Source organism: Taudactylus pleione, unplaced genomic scaffold, assembly GCF_031769625.1.
Source record: "Taudactylus pleione unplaced genomic scaffold, aTauple2 ptg000156l, whole genome shotgun sequence".
Lineage (NCBI taxonomy): Eukaryota > Metazoa > Chordata > Amphibia > Anura > Myobatrachidae > Taudactylus > Taudactylus pleione.
Genome location: NW_028284558.1, coordinates 1,875,994 through 1,893,227, shown reverse-complemented (window position 1 = coordinate 1,893,227; position 17,234 = coordinate 1,875,994). Strand labels below are relative to the sequence as shown.

Here is a 17,234-nt window from a genome sequence, read left to right as displayed (position 1 = left end):
ATTTCGAGGCGCACTTCAATGTAGTATAACCCTTAAAGCACATAATAATGCCACATAGTAAAAACAGTGACAATGTCCTTCTACTCTAATGATTAATTCTTACCATAAATAAGGCTAAATTGCACTAATTTTTTGAGAAAAATGTAAATGTATGAAGAGTGGTCTTATAGTAAAAGTTGTTTGGACTTTTATATGTTAATTTACTCACGCCATCGTGCACATTTTTACGAGTATCTGGAAACTCTGGTATCCGTGATATTCCTGGAGCATTTGAAGTGGGCGTGTACCTTAAAATCCGCTTGTTAGACAAGTAGATGCACTCCGTGTTCATAACCTAGCCTCATTGTCTGGTCATAGTAATCTGAGTAATACATTTCTAGAAGTCAGGTAAAGCCCTGCAATGGAAATATTATATGGTAATGTCATAATATCATATCTAATAGGGGGGAAAAAAAATTATACTTCTAGTGAATTATTTTTTTTTTCTTCTGTCATTATTTTAACTGTATTAAGGCATACACATGACATATATAATATTAAATGTATTTATTTCAAGTGTCCTTTAATTTAGATTGGGTATAGATTGCAATGTTTTTCCCCCACGCTGCATTGTTCTTGAGTAATGAGTTATGATATCTGTACAGGATTGGATACGAATTGCCTAATATACCAGCTTCATTTTTTGTTAATTTCTTGTTAAGGGGGCCGTGTTAACTCCGTCCATGGACCATACTATGTCACTACAGCCAGCGTCTATGATTAGCCCTTTGGCCCAGCAGATGAGTCACTTGTCATTAAGCAGCAATGGAACAGTAGGTGGCATCGTATTACTGACAGCATGCAGCAGAAATGCTATTTTTTGTGTCTGGCGTAATTGCATGAATGCATACATGGTAGATGTATATAATAAGCTCAATTACATATGTCTTGCTCCTAGCTCTGCTTTAGTAATCCATATGAAGCAGACAAGACTGTTCCTAAGCCTTGTAGGATCTGCTGAATATTTAAGTTTTGAAGACGTGGGATTTATGTGTCAATGTTGGAGGCATGAGTTTCCAAAATAGCTGTCTCCTCGGAAATGATCAGAGCAGACATTGTACTGTGCCTGTGTGTTTTATGACTTTTTAATGCACATTCAGAAAGGAAAGCGGATAATGGGAGATGGATTGAATCTTGTAACTTCCAAAATTAGACGTGCTCTCCAAGCACCATTTGAAGCTTATAATTTATTCAGCTGATGCTTCATATCCCCCCACCCCAAATACAGTTTGATATAATTTCATTATAGTCACATTAGGGAGTATTGAACCTGTTGTTCTGTAGCTATTACTTTATATTTTTATATATTGTACTATATTAGCAGTAACTGGATATAATATATATTGCTGCTGCGAAGCGAGAGCTTTAGGCGCAGGTGGAATTGTACATCTCAGCAGTCCCCCAAATTCTGCTTTCTGATTCATGCGCGGCCATTGCATGTGCCACATAGAGGGGGCCCCACTTTCTCTGTTTTATGCGGGGGTCTCTGAGGAAAGAGGCCATGAAGGGTGGGTCACCCCGGCTTTATAGAGCCCTTTCACCACTGGGCTGAATAGCAGTCACACCTAGAGCACCCACTATAGTTCCACCACTGGTCACAGCTAAACTTCGTTATTGACATAGAAACAGTGACACCTGCAGGCTGGAACGTATCATGCTGGAAAGTGACTATTGTGTAGTAAATACAAATCAAAGCTTTGTTTTTTATATTGTGCTATATTCATTTTGCCAAATGTTACTACTGTATATTTAAGGAGAAGCACCCCACAGATGCAGTTTTAGTTGAGCAATTCAGGTTGCTGGTAGTACTAAGGAGTAGATTTATGGCTCTGGTCTATCCATTGGTTCCTATAACTGAATTAAGGGAGATGGAAAACCCCTAGCCGATCTGTATGTATAATAAGGGAGGTTCAGCCGTGATTGTGCATACCTAGCCAAAAATGGATGTCCATGGACTGGAAGTAATCTAATCTGACATCCTAACCTGAAACTCACTCTCCCTCTTTTGCTAGTTACGCCCAATGCTGCCGAGTCTCTTGCAAGTTGCGATAAATATTGTGATTTATTAGCAGTTTCCATTTTATTTCAGAGATCTATTCCAGGGCCCTATAAAGGGCCACATGTGTGAAAATAGTTAATGCATTATTTCATGAGGGGGAAAAAAGAAAATACAACTAAAATACTTAAAAATTAAAGCCGACAGCGGTTCCAGATGGCCAACTGGTCATCATCTTGTTCTCAAATGATGGGCCTATTTTTATGTGGAGGCCTGGGGGCCCTGATATATTGAATTTTAAACTGAAGTGGCAATTTCAGTTTTTGTAAATAATACAGATGACAAAAACCTGCTTCATATTTCTTCACCAGAGTAGTCCATGACTGTAGAGGTACTGTATAACGTGTGAGAGAGCAATGGAGGGTGGAGTAAGTTTAATAACAAGAAAACCTGTTATAAATGTTTCATATTCTTATATTGCATCTAAAATAGAATATTTTGTTATACTTCACAAATTTTACTCTTTTATTATTTTTTGTAGACCCCTATCCTTTTTCTTAATGTTTTCATTAAACTTTTTTTTTTTCATTTAAAACGGAAATTCATTTGTACCCCCAATGATTTAACTTGCTCGAGCTGTACAGCGGGACTTATATAGCGAACCAGGGGCCCGATTCTGAGATTTACGCAGATTGAGCGATTGTTAGCCATTGCGCATGTGTAAAAGCTGTACTGCGCATGCGTAGCGATTTGGTTTGTGATTACGCTCGCACAGAGGATTCTCTCGCAAAGTGAGTGACAGGTAGTCAGTGTTTGGGGAGGTAACGGGATGGTTTAAGTAAATGCAGGCGTGTCTGACTGTTTAGTTCTCAGTATGACATGAGAGACACAGTGTTTGAGGCAGGTCAGAAATGACTTAGAAGCTGCGTGGCTGACCGATCTGCATCAATGTTACCGATGTTTACGTTGTTGCACATTGTCTGAAGGATATGAGAAGGCAGCAGTGGGTGTCTCTATGCCCGGGTAAGCTTTGGCAGACATTAGTATATTTTCACAATTGCGAACTATGGGGGGAATTCAATTCAAAGCAATGTTGAATAGCTGCCGGGAGGGAGCTACCGGAGCTATTCAATTCACTGCACTGTTTGGGCGGGCTAAAGGATTTCTTCTCACTCCTCCCTGGCGGCTAACAGCCACGCAGCCGGTACTTTAGTCGGAGAAGGCCGGTTCTCGCGACTAAACACCCAGGTTAAGTTGCGAGGACCGGCATTCTCCGACTTAACAGCGAATCAAATAGCCCTGGGAGCTCCCTCTCGGGGCTAGTCAGCGTTGCACTGAATTGAATAGCCCTGGGAGCTCCCTCTCGGGGCTAGTCAGCGTTGCACTGAATTGAATAGCCCTGGGAGCTCCCTCTCGGGGCTAGTCAGCGTTGCACTGAATTGAATAGCCCTGGGAGCTCTCTCTCGGGGCTAGTCAGCATTGCATTGAAATGAATAGCCCTGGGAGCTCCCTATTGGGGCTAGTCAGCGTTGCACTGAAATGAATAGCCCTGGAAGCTCCCTCTCGGGTCTAGTCAGCGTTGCACTGAAATGAATAGCCCTGGGAGCTCCCTATTGGGGCTAGTCAGCGTTGCACTGAATTGAGTATCCCTGGGAGCTCCCTATTGGGGCTAGTCAGCGTTGCACTGAAATGAATAGCCCTGGGAGCTCCCTCTCGGGCTAGTCAGCGTTGCACTGAATTGAGTATCCCTGGGAGCGTCCCTATTGGGGCTAGTCAGCGTTGCACTAAAATGAATAGCCCCGGGTGCTCCCTCTCGGGGCTAGTCAGCGGTGCACTGAAATGAATAGCCCTGGGAGCTCCCTATTGGGGCTAGTCAGCGTTGCACTGAATTGAATAGCCCTGGGAGCTCCCTATTGGGGCTAGTCAGCGTTGCACTGAAATTAATAGACCTGGGAGCTTCCTCTCGGGGTTAGTCAGCGTTGCACTAAAATGAATAGCCCTGGGAGCTCCCTCTTGGGGCTATTCAGCATTGCACTGATTTGAATTCCGCCCCATGAGAGTTTGTAGTTGAGATTGCATGATCGTACGTCTCCTCCTTTTAAATGCACTCTATTTAGAGAGGAACCTTTTGAAATGAGTTTCCAGTATAGGGGAATGCATATGCTATAATGCCAGCTAAATGTATGCTCTATCTCTACCCTGTGTATGAAGTAATGTAGGAATTTGAATACATTTCCTTGTTCTGCTCTCAGTCGCTTTTTCGGGCCCCTTGGTATTACCACACACCCAAATTGCATCAGTCCCAGTCTCTGCTATTATAAGCTGCTGTATTGTCAGAGGTTTTAATTGACAGGGAATTTTGGGTAGAAGATAAGGGAAGTATATGATAAAGATCAAAACTGTAGCTCTGGGCCAACAAATATGGGCAGTAACACCTTTTATAGAGCCCAGATCAATTCCTGCAATATCAATATTCTATATTCATTTAAAAAGGGCATCGCTCAAATGGTACGGACATAAATATCATACAAATGTTCTATTCCACCACTGCTTTAATGTTGGCCACTTGGTGGCACTGTTTAATTGATGGATGATACTTTATTGGTCAAACAAGCGCTGTCATAAAAACATTGAAAGATGCATCTGCTTCAGTAAAGAAAAAAAAAAAGCATATTATTGTCCATAAAAAGATAAAGAAAGTGTTTGTTTGTTTTTTATTTCTTTTAATAGTTATAGGCTACTTAATGTTTAGTACTTGCAAATCATTGCATTGGTCAACTCTATTTGTGCTAAGAATGTCTCATAGAGGCTTCTGCCATGCATCAGTGGGTGCTGCAGACATATCACAATGTATTTCCATAAAGTAAGCGCTTTTTTTTTTCTTGTAAGAGATGATAGTAGTTTAAGAGATTTAACAGAGTGACACAATTAAGGAGTGGTGCACAGTTAATGACACCACACCTAGGCACATAATGGGTTTCCCCCGTGTTGGGTATGACTCCTATATAATTAAGTTACACCAAACCCATTTTTGGTAACACAATCATACAGACAAGACACAATTAGGTGGCTGGCACAACACCCAGTATGTTGTTGTAATTTGTGCGTTAAGAGAAGAGAAAACTAACTGCATGTAAATGTAAGCTGTATTCCCAGAGGCCTAGGGACGATGGATGGGTATAATAATAATATAATAACCAATGTCAGGGGCACATACATTGACACATACACTGGATCAGGTCATAGTCTTGTAGAGCCTTTCAAAATAAATTATATTTCTGCCTGAAACTGTACAATTGTGTGATGTGGTCGTTTTTTTTTTTTTTTTTAAATCTAAATGATGCTATTTATCATTTTATTACAGTATATGCCTGCAACAACAGCTATGCAAGGAGCGTACATACCGCAGTACACACACGTCCAGACAGCTGCTGTTTCTGTGGAGGTCAGTGTGAAAATCTGAATAAATGCAATATATTGAAGGGAAACCTAATTGAACACGGAGTTGTCTTGAATACTAAAGTGTGATTACGTGTGCAGGTAGGAAGGGTCTGACTACTGCAGTGATGTTACAGAAAACCCGTCACCCAGGATCTGGATTCCCACTTTAATTCTACATTGCATTGTGGCATGCACGGCATGTATTCAGAGCTCTGCAGTTTATTCTCGTGTGGCCTTTGGGGACTGTATTTGTACAATAGTGAACTATACAAATATAGGTCCTTTTTGAACTATACCTCCCCAAACTAAGTGGTCTATTTATGAAGCAATTCTCTTTTTTGCTGTAGAAAGAGGTTATCACCACTTAGGACTTCTGCAGAGAAATCACTGGGTTATCTTGCAGTCAGTAGTCTGCGATAGCAGTCTGTGCCAGTAGTCTGCGATAGCAGTCTGTGCCAGTAGTCTGCGATAGCAGTCTATGCCAGTAGTCTGCGACAGCAGTCTATGCCAGTAGTCTGCGACAGCAGTCTATGCCAGTAGTCTGCGACAGCAGTCTATGCCAGTAGTCTGCGACAGCAGTCTATGCCAGTAGTCTGCGACAGCAGTCTATGCCAGTAGTCTGCGACAGCAGTCTATGCCAGTAGTCTGCGACAGCAGTCTATGCCAGTAGTCTGCGACAGCAGTCTATGCCAGTAGTCTGCGACAGCAGTCTATCCCACTGCATAGGAGCAATGTTTTCACCAGGCCTCCAAAATGAGACTAAATTGATAAATAGGATGGACACTGCGTACTCTATCGCCGTAATATTTACAGAACCCACCCACTGACGCACCAACAATAAATAGACCGCTGATACATAGAGAATTAAGACAATTGAACTGATTCACCCAAACTCTGCAAGATCTCCTCCCTAAAATGCTCAATTTTAGATGAAACTCCTCCCAATTTGCCCAACCCTTCACTTGTGATATATAGCTTAAACCAATCCAAGATATGGTTTATATTAACCTTCATACCAAAGTCAATTTGTAGATACATCATACAATTAAATGTTTCACAGTTATACTTATAAGAGAATGAAAGTTTTTCCAACATAGGGGCATATTGAATTAGCCGCGAAAAGTCCCGTCCTTTTCGCCTGCCGGACTTTCGCCCGTTTTGTAGAAAACACTTTACGTGCGCCGGGCCGCTTTTCACCCTATTCCAAAGGACGCGAAAACACATCCCCGTGAAACAAACAGGCAAAGTGCTGTCAGATTTTGGGAAATCAGCCTGACCCCCCCCCCCCCCTCCCAAAAAAAGATGCACTGACATGGGGGATCACTATAGATACCCAGAATAGCCCTGCTGAAGAAATTTGTGGTGCTTAAATGCTGTCAATAGCTGCTAATTAGTGTCTTTGCACAAGTGGTGAAGACTAGCATTTAGCTGTCTTTTTTTTTTTGGCAAAGATAAGTAGTCCCATCACTTTTGGGGTACATGAAAATGAGTGCAAGCATGGTTAAAAATGGCTAAAGTACAGTTTTAAAAAAACGCACCTTCAGCGAGCACCTGCAATCAGAAAAACACCTGGGACATACTTGGGGGACCCCCTGGAGTCTATTTCGCTAGTTTTTAAGTTTGTCCCCCAACTTTGAACTTTTTCGCCGCCAAAACCAAAGTACTTTTTTGGGGTGATCTAAAGTATTTTTTCAACTTTTTTTGATGCAGGTTACCTTTGGGGGACTGTCCCAAGGTTGCAGGGGTGTTCCCCCGACTTTGCACCCCAAACCTCCAATTCTACACTTTTTTCCCCCTGCATTCAGAGGCAAATCTTTTCCGCTGGTTACGAGGCGAAGACTTTTTGCATCGGTGAAAAGTCTTTGGAATTGAATACGGGGATAAGTTTTCGCTGATCAGCTGCACAGTATAGAGGCAGCTATACTATGGCCTGAACAAATACATTTGTTTGTAATAATAGACTATAACATTATACCTGGCTCCTAACTATTGGAATAAAATAGACCCGTCAAAGTCAGTCAAGGCGTTTGCAGTAACAAGTATATAAAGGGTTTCCACCTAATCTGTGCACAGCAGCCAATAATGAGAGATCCAAATACCGTTTGAAGTCACCACAACCAAAATACAAAACTCAATAAAACACAAACATTGCAAAAGGCGTTTGCAGTGTTTGTATTATTATAAGTACAGAAAGATGGGAATGTGGGACTAACCATATGCACTGATGCAGTCAGGGCAAGGACAGAGCAGCGCCACGCGCTGGCAGGACTTGAAGCAGCACACATGTAGTGGGACAAAGTGTTTTTAGTTCTTGTTTAAAGTACACTGCTCAAAAAAATACAGGGAACACTTAAACAACACAATGTAACTCCAAGTCATTCACACTTCTGTGAAATCAAACTGTCCACTTAGGAAGCAACATTGATTGACAATGAATTTCACATGCTGTTGTGCAAATGGAATAGACAACAGGTGGAAATTATAGGCAATTAGCAAGACACCCCAATAAAGGAGTGGTTCTGCAGGTGGTGACCACAGACCACTTCTCAGTTCCTATGCTTTTTGGCTAATGTTTGGTCACTTTTGAATGCTGGCGGTGCTTTCACTCTAGTGGTAGCATGAGATGGAGTCTACAACCCACACAAGTGGCTCAGGTAGTGCAACTCATCCAGGATGGCACATCAATGGGAGCTGTGGCAAGAAGGTTTGCTGTGTCTGTCAGCGTAGTGTCCAGAGCATGGAGACGCTACCAAGAGACAGGCCAGTACATCAGGAGATGTGGAGGAGGCCGTAGGAGGGCAACAACCCAGCAGCAGGACCGCTACCTCCGCCTTTGTGCAAGGAGGAACAGGAGGAGCACTGCCAGAGCCCTGCAAAATGACCTTCAGCAGGCCACAAATGTGCATGTGTCTGCTCAAACAGTCAGAAACAGACTCCATGAGGGTGGTATGAGGGCCCGACATCCACAGGTGGGGGTTGTCCTTACAGCCCAACACCGTGCAGGACGTTTGGCATTTGCCAGAGAACACCAAGATTGGAAAATTCACCACTGGCGCCCTGTGCTCTTCACAGATGAAAGCAGGTTCACACTGAGCACATGTGACAGACATGACAGAGTCTGGAGACGTCAAGGAGAACGTTCTGCTGCCTGCAACATCCTCCAGCATGACCGGTTTGGCAGTGGGTCAGTAATGGTGTGGGGTGGCATTTCTTTGGGGGGCCGCACAGCCCTCCATGTGCTCACTAGAGGTAGCCTGACTGCCATTAGGTACCGAGATGAGATCCTCAGACCCCTTGTGAGACCATATGCTGGTGCGGTTGGCCCTGGGTTCCTCCTAATGCAAGACAATGCTAGACCTCATGTGGCTCGAGTGTGTGAGCAGTTCCTGCAAGACGAAGGCATTGATGCTATGGACTGGCCTGCCCGTTCCCCAGACCTGAATCCAATTGAGCACATCATGGACGTCATGTCTCGCTCCATGCACCAACGCCATGTTGCACCACAGACTGTCCAGGAGTTGGCAGATGCTTTAGTCCAGGTCTGGGAGGAGATTCCTCAGGAGTCCATCCGCCACCTCATCAGGAGCATGCCCAGGCGTTGTAGGGAGGACATACAGGCACGTGGAGGCCACAGACCCTACTGAGCCTCAGTTTGACTTGTTTTAAGGACATTACATCAAAGTTGGAGCAGCCTGTAGTGTGTTTTTCCACTTTAATTTTGAGTGTGGCTCCAAAACTAGACCTCCATGGGTTAATAAATTTGATTTCCAATCATTTTTGTGCGATTTTGGTCTCAGCACATTCAACTATGTAAAGAACAAAGTATTTAATAAGAATATTTAATTCATTCAGATCTAGGATGTTATTTTAGTCTTCCCTTTATTGTTTTGAACAGTGTATAATAATTTAGAGATTTGTTAAGAGATGACCCAGACATTCAGGGAGGAGCATGTAAACTAAAGACCACATGAATCATGTATGTGCATATTGGTAACTGTGTGTATATGTATGCAAGTGTGTGACATTGTGTGTCAGTGAATGTATATGGTTTTCGCAAAAACAGAGCTATCTCCACTACTAGAGGTCGGTTGCCTGGTGCTAAAACGAGAGCCTGTATATCTGCAGAGGATATAAACCGTTTTTATTACCGGCACTTGCAGAATGTTAATAATGCCATATATTACATTGTCGTTACACCAAATTGTGTTGCCTGGTTCTCACCAAGAATAAAAAAAGCCCTCTAGAATTATGCACAAAACCCAGTTCTGCTCACAGGTATTGGATAGTAATTCTTCCCTCAGATGCAGACTGTTCTTTTCTGTGTTTGCGTCAATAAAGTGCTTCCCACCTAAGTATAATCACTAAACAATAACTGTATACAGCCCTTTCACTGTTTGTTTCGAGAATGTGTACGACTCAGGGAAGGGAACCATTACATACCAGTCATGAACTTGCTCCTCTGTAGAGCAGGAGGTGTCTGGCTGGATACATTGTGGGGTGACTTGCCTCCTTTGCTAGTGATGCACAGTTGTATCATTCCCTGTCTAGCTCCGTCTCCTCTCTTGTTTGTTCAAAGCAGAGGCCCACTTGCTACATTTCATGTGCAGTAACATAGATAATGTCTAATTTCCTGCAGGAACCCAGTGGGCAACAACAAGTGACAGTAGAGACATCTAGTGATCATTCTCAGTACACCTATCAACAGAACAAATAACTCTAAGGTAAGGGAAAACTTTAAAGAAAGAGGAAAGTAAGTGGCTACAGCTATATAGCACGTGGAAAAGGACAACTCACTAGGGGGCCTATTTATCAAGCAGTGAAAAGTGTGGAGAAGTTGCCCATAGCAACCAATCAGCTCCTACCTATTATTTTATAGACTGTACTTGATAAATGCTGATTGGTTGCTATGGGCAACTTCTCACTGGTTCACATTTATATCAACCCTTTAGCGCTGTTCCATTATACCTACCTTATCTTCCCATGTAGGAGTCGGGAGCATTGCTATGTCTCCTATACAGCTGCTTGGGGGTATTTTTGTTACTTGTACTCTCGCCTACCACTCTGTCAGACCAGCAACTAATACATTTTACTTCTTGTATTTCTTTTTCTACTTACCCTGCGTATTAGTCATATTATCAACACAAAAAGCGTTAAAGTGGATTTGGCTGCAGAGTTATACCCCTTTTACACCGACTGAAATATCCTGAGTTGATGCACGTGAACGCGCATAACCCTGGGATTTTAGTCTGTGTAAACGGATCAACCCAGGTCCAGTGACCCGGGGATCCGACCCTGCTTGATTGCAGGGTTGAGCACGGGTTTTTCCCGTGTCACCCTGCAATGTAAACGGCGCGGCTCGCGATGACCTGGGTCGCACCGCATGCCGCCTGATTGGCCGGCTTCAGTGGCGCTTGGAGATGACATCATCTCCAAGCGGCCACTGCAAGCAGCGACGGCCCGAGCGGCACGAAGCAGCGCACCCCACCTGCTCTCTCTGCCTCCGGACCGCTGCAGGATAAGGTAAGTAGGTCGCGGAGGGGGAGGGAGGGGAAAAAGCGCTGGTCACCTTCGTCGGACAGCCGGGTCAGTGCTAACCCGGGTCAGGTGTGAATGGTGCTGACTCGGGCATAGCCCGGGTCGTCGCCACAGTGTAAAAGGGGGTTGTCCCGCGTCTGATCTGGGTTGGAAACGTGTTCCAAATCCTGAGTCAGACCCTGGGACTTTGGTGTAAAAGGGGTATTACACACATAAATGAAAGGCTAGTTTGCACACCCAAGAAAGTAACAACAACATTTTTTTTTTTCGTTTTGCTCTTAAATAACTTCCTGACAGTGTTACATTAAAGACATGAACCCAATTAATAGAAAATAATGTTTTAACATTTTTCAAATGGAGTTTTAAAGTTATTACTATACTTATATTAATTTGTACGTGAAGGCTTTCTTTGCATTCTGTGGGGGAGATGTACTAAGCCTTGGGGAGAGAGAAAGTACCAGCCAATCTGCTCCTGTCTTATTTTATTTCTAGCACTGTCTGTAACATGCCCGTTAAAAGCTGATTGGTTGGTACTTTATCTCTCCAAAGTTTGATACATGTCCCTATGGGGGAGCTATACTAAGCTGTGGATGGAGAAAAAGGACCAACCAATCATCTTCTGTCATATTTGACAAATGACAGGAGCTGATGGGTTGGTACTTTATCTCTCTTCACTTTATCTCTCTAAAAGGCTTAGTACATCTCACCCTATGTGACTGTTGCAATCAGTGGTTAGAAGCCTATTTGAAGCCCCACTATAATCCTCCTTGTTTTCCATGGAAAAACTTTTCCTATATATCTGCGTGTTCAAAATTCTCGCCCTTACCCTGTATTTGTACCAACCCATATCTCAAATACTGGACAGGTGAATTTTTTTTTTTTTTTCACCAGATATTCATTGCCGGGGTGACGCGAGTGAGCATGTGTGGGCGCTGGCGACCACTTATGTCAGTTTGTTGTAGTTGGGGACAATTGCTATTTCCAACAGAAAAAAAAACAACAATATTTTAACATGTACTTTCCTCTGTACAACATCACTAAAGATAGAAAACATGAAATAGGTAATGCGCTTTTAAGCCCATTGATGCAGCTTGGGTGTTGCAACAACATTTAAAGTTTATTTGACATAGAACTTGTAGAGAAAAGGCCCCACACGTGGTATGATTTGCAAACGATCCAGTCTCGTTTGCGATTTTCCTTGAACTTCTGAACACTCCCGGACAAACAATATTGTGCCTACACATGGAAAGATTGTACAAACGATATAGATGGATCGTTAAGGACTGCAAATCGTTAATGATATATCATTTGGCAGCAAACAACCTCACGATGCTGGAACATTTAAAAAGAGTGGAGGGGAGTGGCCAGGATCAGTGATGACAAATCGTCCATCACATCCTTCATCGTGCACACACGCGAACTGATGTGTGCCAAATCGTGAAAGATAAGTCGATATCTTTCTGCAGGTTCAATTGATCAGCGACCACGGGAATGCTAATTAGCATCGTGTGCATGGCCACACACGGCACTTTTTAAAACGATTTGTCATTCCAATCAGGGAATACAATTCGGCAAAGTTTAAACTCCGCTGTAATTTCCCGACTAGCAGATTCCTTCTCGAACCCTCCTGAGGTGTGAGCAGAAATTCGTGCTAACTAGTGTATTGGGGCTAATCCCAGTATTGCCGTGTGCAGTAACAGCATCGCGTCCGGCACTTAAGTCGGAAAGTGTAGTTTACTGGGAATAAGCCCTGGGCATTAGTCACAGTAAACTGCATCTCCCAACTTAAGTGCCGAGTACAATGCGGACAATTGAATACCTCTGACCCACATCCAGGAGCTTAAAAAAAAATTTACGCTGAATTGAATCCCCCCCTCCCCAATGAGTTGCAAAGGTTAAACTGCAGTCACTTATGCGAAATGATGATTGCAGGAACTATTTGAAATGAGGACAAAGTCTCTGTAGCAAATCAAAATTACATTAAAGTCTGAGTCTTGTAGGTAACATTGTGTTTTTCTAAAAAGCAAACAAACAAATTAGTCTGCAGTTTTTGGATAGTCACGTAGGAGAAGGGTTACCTGAATTAAAACCTCTTCATGAACAAACTAGTTTTCAGAGTTGGCAGTTTCAAGATGATTTTACATGATCTCTATTTGGGCAAATTGTAGATTTAGTAATTTAAAGATTTGCGACTTTAATTTTCAAACCAAATCTGGAGCCAAGTTTAGCATGTCCCAGTTTTAAGATCACTTTTGTCAGTTTGACTACATTAGTCATAATAATCACTTTAGACATTTTACAATAATATCCCAAGGGGTTTTACTTAAAAAATAAAAAAAAACCTGAAACTGTCCTAATTTTTTTTTTTTTTTTTAATCTGCACTAAATTATTGTAATTAAAATAAATGATTCATTTACAGTTTAGTAAACATACTACATAGTTTGTGCATACTACTTATACAGACACTTAAAATTGTATATTCTTTACAGGAAAGTAATTTGATGCCTGAACTGAAACTCTTGAAAAATATCTCCTAAAATAATTAAAATTGTTGTTTCTTCTCTTGCAGGTGGAGTAATGACCTTTGATTGGGGGAAATGAGGTTCAGATGCTGAAACAATCATGGATTTCTCTGAACAATCGTGCTTTATGAATTGACAGTTTTGCACAGGTTCTTGGGGAAAAATACATTATAATGAAATCAACTCAAACTATTTTTGCTATAAGTTCTATGAGGTGCATAAAAAAAAAAATCCTTCAATTCATCTAGTGGCTGTTCCCCTGAACAGGTTTATTTTAATACGGAAATTTTTATCAAGTAATATAACACAAAAGAGACAGACTATGAGTTTATCTCTGTGTGTGCACAGGTGGCCATTGTATGAATACATGTGCATGACAGAAAATTGTGTTATTTTTATGGTGTTCTTTTTGCCTTTTTTTAATTTTGAGACTTTTTTTGTTTTTTAAAGAATTTTTATCTTTTTTTTTTTTTTTCCCTTTTTCTGGAGGTTAAGCGTTTTACTGGCAAAAGACCAGTGAAACAGATGATTGCAAAATAAATATCGCTGGTTTCTGAAGAAATAAATTTGACTTGGTTACAATAAAAAGGCATCTTTTGTGATGCCTCTGTGCTTGCAGTGTGAGTGTTGCTGTAGTGCAGTGTTGCTGTTCGTTCTCTGAATCCTTGTAATTTTTTTTTTCTCAGCGTGAAGTGTCTTATCTTTTTTCAATGAATTCCAATTTGCCTTAAAACTTTTAATGCTGTAGCTTTTATTTCTTCACGTAATTACTAGAAAAAAAAGTGTAGATTGCTTTGACCAAGTAAGTTGGTCGATTATGCCTTGTAAAACAGCAGCATAGGGCTCTTAAAAGGTAGTCAATAAAATTGCTGAAAATCTGGCTTTTTAATGTGTAGTAGATGTTTTTAATGATTTATTTTTCACGTAACATGTATGGTAGTGAAAAAAAACGGTGGGTGGGAGGGGAAAAGGGAAAATGTTTTGTGTGAAACACATTTTCTGATGTGGGAATGTTTTAGTAGAATCAGTTGTTTGTAAGGCCTTATGCCAATAATTTGCTCTGGTAGTATAAGCGATTTTAGGAAATCTGCTGTAAGATGCAATGTATAAACTTTTTTGCTTTCTTTTCCAGATTAACTTGATGTTTTAGTGTATGTAGAATATAGGAATTGGGATAGGGGATTTGTCAGCGAATGTGTGTTTTTTTTTTTTTTGTTTGTTTTTTTTTTTTATGGTTTCTTTATACAATTAATGATAGTGCTTTAGATAGTTGATTGTGCTCAAACCTAGCAAACAAAAAATGCTGTTACAGCAAAATGGCAAAAAGCTAAAGGTCTTTAAAAAAAAACACAAGCTGAGATATAAATGGAATTGTCAAAACATTGGGTACTAGCTCTCTATTACGTGAAAATAATAAAAAAAAATAACTTGGCACTTTTAAAGGTAACTTTACCAAAGAACAAAGAGCCAGTAACCAATCTTCAAGATTATTCTCAGCATGAAATTTTTCTGTACTCTTTATTTTTGCCGGACCAGTTTGCGGTTAGGAGAATGTGCCTTTTTTTGTACATTTGCATTTTTTTTGATAGTTTTAGTCAATGTATGGACACAATATAAAAGCATGAAGGAAGACTTGGATCCAAGCAGTGCCACACTTCACATCATCACTACAAGTATTAATTGTAAAGTTAAAATCATGTTTTTGAAACTATGAAATTCCTGATTGGTCAAATACAGCATTTTAGTTTTTCTTTTTATATATATATTTTTAGTAATTCATTAGATCACTGCTTATATTATGGCTGTTTTATTTTAATCGCATATGAAAAAAGAAAAAATTATGTTGTCTTCCAAAACTGTGTACTCGCCTGGTCAGCAGTGTGATCAGTTATCTACCTCAAAACTTTATTTCCTTTTTTATTGGGACAGGTTGCTGGCACTGCCTGTTTCCACTGACCAAATCTTCCTAGCTGGAGCTAGGGCTAAGCAGTTTTATTGTTTTATTTTAATTTTTTATTTTTTTTTAAAGTATTTTAGTATTAAAACTGCATGTATTTGATTTTCGCCAGCTGCGACATTTCATAGTTTCAAAAGTAACTGCTGCTCTGAGTTTAGATTTTAGTAAAGAAAAAAAATACATATTCATAAGAAATGTATTGTTTTTTGCTTGTTTATTTTTTGCAGAGGAATAAAAACAAAAGTTGTGGTATAATTGGTTCAAAGCTCCCTGGGATATAATTGCTTTAATTAAACACCTTTGCTGCTTGAGGTGTGTGGTTATTCATTATGGATGTTAAACTGACCCCTTCAGCAGTAGAGGTAAGAAGTAAGGTTCAGACACACAGCAATTCCTCCTATATTGAATCTATTTCAAAATCTAGAACTTTTACTATAATTAGATTCTCAATTATTTTCTTTTAAGCAGTGATCCCATCATATAGATCCATAAAGGGGAATAAATCACTGGTGTCTGAACAATGTGCCATACTTTGTGTCTGGGTAAGATTTGGAACATAAAAACATAACCTCTGTACATAAAAAGTAATCAGTTAAACATCACATAGTAAACAGCCATTAAATTATAAAAAAAAAAATTAATTTATGAAGAAAGATCTTTTGTACAGATTGAAAAAAAGATTTTCATAGAGATATCTATATGAACAAGAGAGTTAATTTTTTATTTTTGTTTTACTAGTGCCACAAACTTGCCAGTGGTAACTTATTTGTCCGGTTTAAGACAACTCTGTAGTTATTGTTAAACGCCAAAATAACATTTTTGAACTGTAAATTTGATTAGATTGTTAGCTTTTTTTTCTGTTTTTTGTTTCTTTTGAAAACCTTTGAATAAAAAAGATCCAAAAGAAAAATGAGTATTTTGTTTATTTACTACTAACTAAATTTAATCAATCCATGTACGTCAAGAATCCATTGGGCAGTATGCTATATAAGTGGCATAAATTGACGAGAAAACAAAATTATGAAAAATATAAGATGTTTTCCATGTTTTTTGTAAATGTGAAACATTTTATTATTAATCTCTTTTTAAACTTGGTTACTAGTATCAATTTAATTTACAAATATTTACATACAGGTAGTGGACAGAGAAATGGAAACCCTAAAATAAAGTTACTTAGTAGGACATTAAGCAACTATATGAACCAATGCCCCCTGCGTCCACCATAGTATTGAGTCTGCCAATCATCTGATTTGTGCTGGATCATTCATCTAGGCATCAGTCAAAGTTTATGCCTGTTTGGTGGTGGTGGAAAATGGTCTCTGACGTCATACCAGGTTATAACATTTAATGCTCATTTGGATTCAGATCTGGTGATGCCATATGGAAAAGTCATACTCCTCAAACCATTGTGTGATTACATGTTCTCAGTGGATAAAGTATATTGTCATCCTGGGAAACACCCCTCCCATCAGGACAGAAATTTTGCAACATGGTTTAAAGGTAAAATCACACAGTACCATTAAGTAGTGATTGGCATTGACCTTGCCGTCTAAGAGAGTGACTGCGCCCAAATCATGACAGCAAAATGTGCAGCACAACATTATGGAACTACCAGAACTCTTCACTGTTGGGGAAAAGCATTCCGTTTTTTAGGTGGATGCCACACATGCAGTTCCCTTTTTGTTGAAAACATGGTGAATGATTACATAAGTACAAATGTACCCATATTCAGGCCTGGATAAC

General features: G+C 40.3%; 1 protein-coding gene across 5 annotated transcripts in view; it reads left to right on the top strand.

Annotated features, from left to right (window-relative positions):
• RBMS1 (RNA binding motif single stranded interacting protein 1) overlaps positions 1-16,389 on the top strand; it is a 356,477-nt gene extending 340,088 nt beyond the window's left edge. For all 5 annotated transcript variants that reach the window (XM_088474811.1, XM_088474809.1, XM_088474810.1 and 2 more), the window contains exons 11-14: positions 702-812; positions 5,400-5,480; positions 10,113-10,197; positions 13,582-16,389. In XM_088474811.1, the coding sequence (XP_088330937.1) occupies positions 702-812; positions 5,400-5,480; positions 10,113-10,190 (270 nt within the window). In that variant the 3' untranslated portion in view covers positions 10,191-10,197; positions 13,582-16,389. The remainder of the gene's footprint in view (positions 1-701; positions 813-5,399; positions 5,481-10,112; positions 10,198-13,581) is intronic.
• The last annotated feature ends 845 nt before the right edge of the window (positions 16,390-17,234 follow it).